At 39.0% G+C, this 10,467-nt stretch overlaps 1 protein-coding gene across 1 annotated transcript; it reads left to right on the forward strand.

Annotated features, from left to right (window-relative positions):
* Positions 1–1,507: 1,507 nt before the first annotated feature.
* Positions 1,508–9,904, forward strand: LOC101745376 (cholinesterase 2). The gene is made up of 3 exons (XM_038019040.2): positions 1,508–1,756; positions 7,280–8,544; positions 9,634–9,904. The coding sequence occupies exons 1-3, from the start codon at positions 1,568–1,570 to the stop codon at positions 9,812–9,814; spliced, it is 1,635 nt and encodes a 544-aa protein (XP_037874968.1). The 5' UTR covers positions 1,508–1,567; the 3' UTR covers positions 9,815–9,904.
* The last annotated feature ends 563 nt before the right edge of the window (positions 9,905–10,467 follow it).

Here is a 10,467-nt window from a genome sequence, read left to right on the forward strand (position 1 = left end):
ATGATTATACATTCTCATATTGTTCTCAAGTAGGTCAGGTGGGAGATAGACAAGACGCAGAGTGACATATTATTTGTTGCGGAAGGTCCAAGGAATGCGGTAACAGAATATACGTTAGTGAAACAAAGGTATCGAACATTATGGAAACAAGTTAGTACAAACATAAATCATCGTACCTGTTGACTTCTAACTGGTAGTAAGGAGTATATAGCATCAAGAACCATTTCGTATATTTTAAAAGATGACTTAGAACTTGCTGCTTGTAAGAGACGCTGGAGAAACCGGTTATTACTTAAGCGATAATTCATATATCGCTAGAGTAATCAAGACAACTTCTTAGACTCTATGTAAAAAGAGGTAATAGATAAACATGATCTAATGACTCTAATAGTTTAGTTACTAAGCAATATTTCAATAAACAGAATGAACAAGCTCTGCTCAAATATGCTCCATATACAGAAGCTCCTTAGTTATTCAGTATTCAGGCTTCACTGATGTTTTGGTGGGGTGGTAGAGTTAACGTTGTTATTTATATTTTGACATTCAACAAGTGTGTTATACTGACATCTAAGTTGAAATAAATGATTTTGAATTTAAATTTGGTGCTGGCATACAAGGAGTGACTGACCACTATATCTTTTACCTACCATACCACCTACTTTATTAAAAAAGCCCTGATTTATCAAAAACCATTCTTGAGGATATACTCAAACCTTTCAACAATCCGATATTCCGTAACCAAGAGGTCAACTCACAGCAAAACTCAGCAGCGGGAATAAACCTCGATCCATACAAACGTGAAAATGAATGTTTCCGATTTCATCAGAACTGAAGATTGGGCACCAGCCTACAACTAACACTATCTTAATTAACTTAATTATGCTTTATAGGATCTTTTAGAGAATATAAGGTGCTCTAAGCGCTATGATAATTTTAGGGGGCTTTTACACATTCCATATGATGGAACGAAAGCCACAGAAAGAGTGTGCGTGTTTCAATTGAAATCTGGCAACAATGTTTGAAGGATTTATATTTTTGCAAGTTCATGTTTTAAGCTTTACTGAGTTTAATTACATAGGTATTTAATAAAATCTCTTCTATTGATGTATAATATAAACAGTAGTAGTAATTAGTAAATATTTCATGCGAAAAAAAAACTACTAACAATATTTATGGTAAAACTCAAGCTTATGTGAGAACTCGGTGTCGCTTAAAGCAGAGACCGTTCAAAGTGGAGGAGTTTAAGTTGGAAAGCGGATCCTGTCACTAGATAAGGAAAAGGCTAGGAAGAAGAGGAAGAAGACACACGCTTAGAGAGCAAATAAACATATTCATGACAAGAAAGCTTGACCGATGCGTGAATTGAATCCACGGCCCTCGGTCCGAGACAAAAAGCCAATTAACGCTAATATATCAAGAATGACTCGAGAATTTATCGATGACTAAAATGCAAAGTCAGATTTTTCAGATTCTATATTACAGTATCGTTCTATTATCAATTTGAGATAATGTATTATATAAAACATCTGAGAGCGTCGAATAGTGTATTACGAGTATTGGTTCAAACATGCTACGACCAGTGACTCTAGCGGTGGTCGTGGTCGCCTTGTTGTCGGCGGCGGGGGCGAGGCTCAGAGTAGACCCGCTCGTTGAGACCCGGAAGGGACTCATCAAGGGTCTTAGGTCCGAAAATGGAGAGTTCTCCAAGTTCCTGGGTGTGCCCTACGCGTTAGTAGACGAGGATAATCCTTTTGGGGTGAGTTTGATAGTTCGGTTTATTACTAATGTCGCTTTGAATAAAACACCATCCAATCATTTCAATTACACTGAGTTAATCGTTCGACGCTGATGAAGAAGTAGTTAGAAACCAAATATAAATATGACCAATTGTATGACGTGCGCGCACTCACCCGCGACGGTTGCGCATTTCGCATTTCCATAATTTGTAAAAATGACGTGTGTTTTAAAATGTAATAGCTGTAACGTTGTAATTATTGAGATGTTGCCGTAAATGTCGAACTTGCGTTCCTCTAATAATTTACTCCTTCACTGTCCCACGCACAACTCTAGTTTGGTCCGTACGTCTTTCGTAGTTCAATCTGTTCAACTTTGGAATTCACTTCCGCTTAATGTTAGGATGATCACTGATCGCCTAACTTTCAAAATAAAGATACGCCAACTTTTTCTGGAGAAACTTAAAAACTTAACAATTTGACCTGCAATGTAGTGTGTTCTGTGCAATATACTATTTTCTTGTACTATATATATATGTATATGTGGTTCTATTTCTCTGATAAATGTGTTATATTTTTAGGTTGTGTTTAAGTGTGTATATGAATATGTATGTGAATATGTGAGTATATGGTAGAGATTATATATAGATATGTGTAAATTTTATATTATTATCATGATATAAAATTGTGTACGTTGTTTATGTGATTATATATATATATATATATATATATATATTTACATCCTACAATCTTTTTGGCGTCTGCACGTCGTGCATCATTACGACGTCCTCCAGTTCCGATTGCTTTTTTTAACATGTCTTAATGAATATTGCTTAGTTTTTCGATTTCCAGCTCCGTGAGATACGTCATTTTCCGATAATTTTATTTTTCGCGATATTCTTCTTGCGTTCGTGCCGCAACATTTTTGAACCCCGAACCATGGTCATAAATTATAGGCGTCCTGGATATATTGATTGTGATTTACCTATGGCATCGACTATTTAGCATCCTCATAGGATGAACGACATTTGTAAGTGCGGCGTTGCCAGCTTTATGTTTACTTTCTCTTTCTTTGACAATCGCTTGTCTGTACATTTATACCAATTTCGTCAAATCTATACATATACGGATGCCCGATAATTTTATATAATTTATCTATCTACACGTATTAGTAACAATGGATTTTGATGAAGCTAAGTACACAAATAGTTTATAATAAGATAAAGAAAATTAAGCTCCTGTCTCTGAGATTTTTACATGAAAAATCGCATGTAGTAGCTAGAATAACAAGCATATAATAATTATGTACATGTTTGTCTAGTCTATTTTTTCATAAATTTAAAGCAAGTAGGTATGTAATAACTTCATTTGTGGGTTTAATATAAATATAGGTATGATAAAGTCGGCATTGTATCCTACTATGGCCTGAACCAATATTATATAATAAATAATATAGACGTCCAACATTATACACGGACTCCAATATCTACTTAGTCTGGCCATAAATACTGTTACAATCAAAAATTTAAAAAAATCTATTGTAAATAACATTTATTACTCTTACAGTGTGTTAGTTTAACACATATATATAAAACAATTTAAAGTATAAAAAGCTTATTCGAAGTAGTCTCCATTGGCTGCAATACAGTCCTTTAAACGTTGAGGCCAGTTATCAATAGAAGCACGCACTCTTTCCATGGGAACATTTTGCACTGCCAATCCTACGGATTGTTTTAGGGACTCCAAATTATCATGGCGTTTAGAGCAAGCCGTACTCTCTAAAACTGACCATAAATCATAATCCAGCGGATTAAGATTGGGTCTAGACGACGGCCAGTCTTCAGCTCTGATGAAGTCCGAAACGTTCATTTCCAACCAAGACTGCGTAGACTGAGCTTTATGACCTGGCTCCGAGTCTTGCTGGAAAGACCATTCTTGATTATTGAACATAGTGTTGTTAAGGGGCTTCACTACCTTCTCAAGAATGGTATCTTGATACACTTGTGCCAATGTTTTGATACCTTTTTCACAAAAGTATGGCTCAGTCACTCCTTCATAGCTAATACCCCACCAAACCATCACTGAAGTCGGATAGTGCCTACGTTGCACTCTGTCGACTAATTGGGAAGCTGCCTTAGAGCTTTGAGCATAAATACGGTCATTTTGTTTGTTAAAATGTTGGTCAATTGTAAAAAGTTTTCTCATCCGTAAACAAAAATTTTCTATGACCTCTTTTTGCGTACAGCTTCAGTAGTTGTTTCGATTTTACTACCCTATTCTCTTTTAAATTATCAGTTAAGAAATGACTAGTACGTCTTTTATAGGCTGCAAGTCCTAAGTCATCTTTTAAAATACGCGACATGGTTCTAGGTGCTGTCTTCATCTCCCGAGATAAAATCTTTTGCTTTCGGACAGGATTTTTTCGAATTCTTTCCCTTACTGCTTTGACCACCTTTTTCGTACGAATACTATGTGGACGGTCAAATCTTTTTCTGTCACAAGCAGAGGAGGTCTCATTGCATCTACTAATAGCCCGGTACACAAACATTTTACTAATACCAAGCGTATAGAGAGTTTTAAAAATTGCATTTGGCTCCATACCTACTTTGTGTAATGCAATCACAGCGATTCGGTTCTCTTTATCACCCCACTCCATTTTAATATCGCAAAATATTGTACAATTGGCGCCAAAATGAGAAAACTCAATGAGAAATCATATAAAAATGACAGATTCCAAATTCAAATGTAATATTTTTGTTATTTTTAATTGTAACGGTATTTACGGCCAGACTAAGTATATACGGACGCCTAATAGCTATATACGGACGCCTAATAGCTATATACGGACGCCTAATAGCTATATACGGACGCCTAATAGCTATATACGGACGCCTAATAGCTATATACGGACGCCTAATAGCTATATACGGACGCCTAATAGCTATATACGGACGCCCAATAACCTGGCTTTTTTTTTATTGCCGAGATGTGTGGACGAGCTCACAGCCCACCTGGTGTAGAGTGGTTACTGGAACCCAAAGACATCTACAACGTAAATGCGCCACCCACCTTGAGATATAAGTTTTAAGGTCTCAGTATAGTTACAACGGCTGCCCCACCCTTCAAACCGAAACGCATTACTGCTTCACGGCAGAAATAGGCGGGGCGGTGGTACCTACCCGTGCGGACTCACAAGAGGTCCTACCACCAGTAATTACGCAAATTATAATTTTGCGGGTTTGATCTTTATTACACGATGTTATTCCTTCACCGTGGAAATCAATCGTGAACAATTGTTAAGTACGTATTTCTACTACTTTAATTATACTTACTACTTTACTTATAACTTTATTTTTTTTACTACTTTAATTATACTTTACTTTAATTATAAAAATACGGCAGTATGTGAGGCAGTACTGTTTGGCTACAAGCTACTGTATGGTGGAAATACTGTTGCCAATCGTGTTGCACCATATTGGATTATTCCCATTTGTCCCCACAGATTTTCCCGGGACAAATGGGAATTATTGGCAGTTGGAAGAAATATTTTTAATCGACTTCTCTTGGGTATCATATTTAGCAGCTTTATCATCGTGTTTTAATTTACACTCGGTAAGCGGGTGCTGAGCTAGCTACACATAGGCACGACTCGGGAGCCGAGTAGTGCCTATATGTTTAAAATAAAATAACTTTATACAGGTGTATTTTTCAAGTGGAAGTGAGTGGCCAAATCCGAAATTATGAGCGCAAAACGAGTCTCGAGCCCGATTTTGAAGAAAACTACTATAACATCATTGGATGTTCGAAATATCAATATTCCTAGCCAGGAATCGAACTTCGTTATTTTGAAATAAAAGATACACTTGTATTATTACACCATTCGATAGTGTCGGTAACAAGGAAGAAAAATACAGAACGTGTCTTTTTTTCAGAATCACCGATTTCGATTCCTGGCTAGAAACATAGATATTTTTCAAATCCAATTATGCAGTTTCATTTTTCATCAAAATCGGCCTTGAGACTCCTTTGAGCGTTTTTCTTTGTTCTGACTTTTTAAAAGTTTAAATAAATTCGGGCTCCTAATGATACGCAACGCGAATACCACCTACGGCGAATATATTGTTTTGATTAAATATCGTGTGTTAATTGTGATCCAATGTTGCAAACGAGCTGGCAACGTCGCAGTTGTGGACGCCATATACGCGGATCCCTAGTCAGGAACTCCCCGAGATATGCGGCTGTCAATATACGCGCGACAGCAGTGCCACACCTGCGTTACGATTTCGTCGCGAACTGTTTAATATATTATTGCAGCCATTTAAGAGATAATTTGGCTTCTATCGATATTTGTCCTACGACTAGCGAGGACCAATGGGACGTAAACCCCACTGGCTATCAAAGTGGCGTCCAGTATGCGGACGCCAAAAGCAGGTGGACGCCAGTTTAAATGCATTTTTTTCTTCAGAGGACGTCTAATTGTTTGGGGGATAAATATATGTATATATACCGTATATGTGTTTGTATATTGTATAATGTAGTTTGGTTGTTTCACATTAAGTTATGCACCTACCACGGGATTCTCTACACCACCCTTGGTTGACTGGTAGAGAATGCCTCAGGCATTAAGTCCGCCATTGTACTTATGTGCATTAAGCTGAATAAATAAAAAATAAAAAAAATCCAAAAGAAAGTTTCGGTAATCGATGAGGAGACACTTGTGCGGATCTGTAAATCATCATTTAAAGGTGATGAAATTAAGAAGTCGAAGTCCTTTTTCGCACGTTCTTGTCTTACGTGATCCACTTTTCATCACCCGTTATCGGCTTCTTTAAAAATGGTTCGGTTTCATGACGTCGTAATAAAGAATTACAAATGAGTACACGGTTCATTAGGTTTTTTTTTTTTTTTTTTTTTTTATTGCCCTTGTAGGCAATTTATGTTTCTTTTAGTAGGCTCGTGAGGTACGTACCCAAATATCAAGCTTTATTGTGTACCCAGTTTTTTCAAATGCACCAAAGCTGTTTTGTGGTCAATTCTCAGTTCTTCAGCTACGTCGTAACTACTGATATGCCGAACTTGCTCCACTTTTTCAAAAAGGCATCCATTTTATCCGTTATAGGGCGACCAGAGCGACGTGCATCTTTGACATCAAAATTTCTTGATTGAAAACGCTTAAACCAAACATGTGCTACTCTCACAGACACTGCACTAGGTCCATAAACATCGCAAATGTTTTTCGCGGCTTGCGTTGCAGTTTTACCTTTTTAGTAGTAATATTTTAAAATGTATCGAATTTCTTCATTAGATTCACTCATCTTGACAGTACGAAACATAAATAAAAAATCACACATTTTCCTACTTTGAATTTGGAATTATGTATCTCTTTAAAATTTAAACTTTTAACGATACCAAAACCAGCCAGATACAAAATAAATAGTATAGCCAAAGAGATTTTATTACAAGTTCATACATACTATAATGCGAAAAGATCCATTCTAACCAAATACAACAAATTATAAATACCTAATTGTCGGTGTTCGTTTCAGTCCTCAGTGCCGCACCCCGGCTTCGAGGAGATATTCGAGGCGTTCGACGATTCCGTGGTTTGTCCTCAACTCACCGACAATGTCGCGGTCGGAAGCCTCCAGTGCTTGAACCTGAACATCTACGTGCCCAACACGGCAACGTCGCGGAATAAGCGCCCGGTGATGATTTGGATCCACGGAGGGGGCTTCATGTCCGGCAGCGGAACTAGCAGAGATTACTCCTTCGAAGATCTGGTCCGACATGACGTTATCATTGTGTCGGTTAACTACCGGCTTGGAGCGTTTGGATTCTTTTGTTTGGACAGCGCCGATGTTCCTGGGAATCAGGGGTTGAAGGACCAAGTTCTTGCTTTAAAATGGATCAAGGAAAATATCGAGGCTTTCGGGGGAGATACCTCTAAGATAACTCTGTTCGGGGAAAGTGCGGGAGGCGTCGCCGTCGAGCTACACCTACTAACAGAGCAAGAGAAGTTCTTCAATCGGGCCATCATTCAGAGCGGATCTGTCTTTATTCCTGGAGCCATCACGAAACCTGACAACAGTATCCCGATACGAATGGCCAGCCGATTGGGATTCGAAACTGACAATTTCGTAGAAGCTATAGCGTTTTTAGCCGATCAAGACCCGCTCCTGGTGGTCGAAGCGACTAAATCTGATGGCCCGGTCACTTTGACGGACGCCACCTTCGGCTCGTTCACAGCTTGTATCGAAAATGAATATAATGGAGTTTATAGATTTCTTGCTAATGCTCCAGAAAATATAGACCCTAAAAAGCTTCGCAATATTCCGGTTATCTACGGAGTGAACGATCATGAAATGCTAATTCTGCATGCCTTCATCAGCCCAGAGCAGTATGAGCAGCCGGCCATTAGAAACTACATGAAAATAGCTTTCGACTTGAAGGAGAACGAGATAGAAGAAGACGTAACTCATTTCTACATCGCAGACGAACCCTTCAATCCGGAGGTCTTTGATAAATTCATTAATTTTGCTTCAAACTACCTCTTTAATTATCCCGTCGAGCGGTCCCTTAAGAAGATATTGAGCGCGGGCAACGAAGACATATATTACTATGTATTCTCGTACGATGGCGGTCGAAACGTTATGAAGAAACATCTTGGAATAACAGCGCCGGGCGCGGCGCATGCGGACGAGCTCGGCTACCTGCTGGCCGTGGACTTGCAGCCGGGCGAGCTTGTTGCGGAGGAGGATCAACTAGTCATCGACAGAATCACTACGCTTTGGACCAATTTTGCTAAATTCGGGTATGTCAGATTTATATTATTAAATATAAAACTAAGCCTGTATGTGTCTACGTACTTCTCTTGGTTTGTCCTCTTTGCGCAGCTAAACTATTCATCCTTTGTCGGCACTCTGGTCGGTACTGGATTCTCTGTCCTGGAATCAGCAGCAATGAACGCATGGTCGATAGCCCGCAAGTTGTTTTAAGAAATCGATGTTTTGCATACAATTTGTGGAACGTATCCGCGTTTTACTAGTAGATAATTGAAATCTTCATTTAGTATGATATTTTTTTTTTTATTTTTTTTTTTTTTTATTACTTAGATGGGTGGACGAGCTCACAGCCCACCTGATGTTAAGTGGTTACTGGAGCCCATAGACATCTACAACGTAGACGCGCCACCCACCTTGAGATACAAGTTCTAAAGTCTCAGTATAGTTACAACGGCTACCCCACCCTTCAAACCGAAACGCATTACTGCTTCACGGCAGAAATAAGCAGGGCGGTGGTACCTATCCGCGCGGACTCACAAGAGGTCCTACCACCAGTAATTACGCAAATTATAATTTTGCGGGTTTGATTTTTATTACACGATGTTATTCCTTCACCGTGGAAGTCAATCCTGAACATTTGTTGAGTACATATTTCATTAGAAAAATTGGTACCCGCCTGCGGGATTCGAACACCGGTGCATCGCTTCAACACGAATGCACCGGACGTCTTATCCTTTAGGCCACGACGACTTGACTTATCTGCCTACATACTCGTATTACAGAGGAGGTGAGCAAACGAGTCATGAACTATCCCGCGTTATTAACTAACACAGTCAATAAATGTTAAATAATGTTCAAATTTACGACATGTTTCATTGTCGCTAGGGCGCGTTGTGAGCCCGCGCGAGCAGGTGCCACAATCCTGTCTATTTCTACCAAATTAGTAAGAAATGGGTATCAAATACGTTAGCGCCGTGATGTCCGAGCATCCGGTAACCACTTAACGCCAGAAGGGCCGTTAACTGGACTGCGCAACTGTAACAATAAAAGCTACTTTATTATTGTAAAATTTATTATAAGTAGATATTATTTGTTCATTGTGCACTTTTCATTGTCAGCAATCCGACCCCTGAAACATCTGACCTGCTGCCAGTCGTGTGGTCACCAGTGACGGCGAGCAGGCGGCCCTTCCTGGAGATCGGCGCCGACTTCGGACTCAAGAGCAGGCCTTTCCACGACCGCATGGCCTTCTGGGATCTCTTCTACAAGCTGTATGGAAAACTGGAACGCATTCACTAATGCCTTGCAATAATGTTATAGCTTATAAAGAGAGAAGAGAGCCTTGTCAGATGTGAAGCGACCGAAAATAAATGCTGTGTTATTCAAAAACGCTTGTATTGTCTATCATTGGCTTTTCCACAAGTTTTCCAAAGGGTTCCACTATCGGTTTTCGAAAATTTCCTTATTTACGAGTTCGTCGCGTAAGAATCATAAAAATGACACACACTTGGGCAGCTCTATCAAGATCAGTTCTTCACTGAACCTACCATCCAAAGACAGCTCATGGTTCTAAATTACTTTGACTAGTTTTTCTAGGTTTCTTCTCTATTATTACTTTCAAACAATTCCAACACTAATAGCAAATTAATTAATAATTGTGAGAATTCTTCACTGGCGATGTTTTTATTAAATTTGAGGACCAAAAAAAATTGTACCTTTACCTTTTGCTTCTAACAACTAGGGAAAAAATAAATTAAAAATGTGAAAACCACATATGTAATTTGAATGTAACTGAGTATTGGCAGTGTGTGGAGGAGCGGAGGCGACTCGAACACATTCTCAGGCTCAGCAATGCGTTCAGTTTTCTCTTTTTGTTACCTGCCTAAAGTTCCGTCCTTGTTAGCCACGCGACTCCATGGCTGCTCTAGATTCCAAATAGGACAATTCAACTA

This window comes from Bombyx mori, chromosome 22, assembly GCF_030269925.1.
Source record: "Bombyx mori chromosome 22, ASM3026992v2".
NCBI classification, from domain to species: domain Eukaryota; kingdom Metazoa; phylum Arthropoda; class Insecta; order Lepidoptera; family Bombycidae; genus Bombyx; species Bombyx mori.

Bases quoted from the DNA above. Each gene is read 5' to 3' on its own strand.
- LOC101745376 (XM_038019040.2), top strand. From the start codon at position 1,568: ATGCTACGACCAGTGACTCTAGCGGTGGTCGTGGTCGCCTTGTTGTCG. The intron at 1,757-7,279 runs GTGAGTTTGATA...TGTTCGTTTCAG, and splicing joins ACGAGGATAATCCTTTTGGG to TCCTCAGTGCCGCACCCCGG. The intron at 8,545-9,633 runs GTATGTCAGATT...TTTCATTGTCAG, and splicing joins ACCAATTTTGCTAAATTCGG to CAATCCGACCCCTGAAACAT.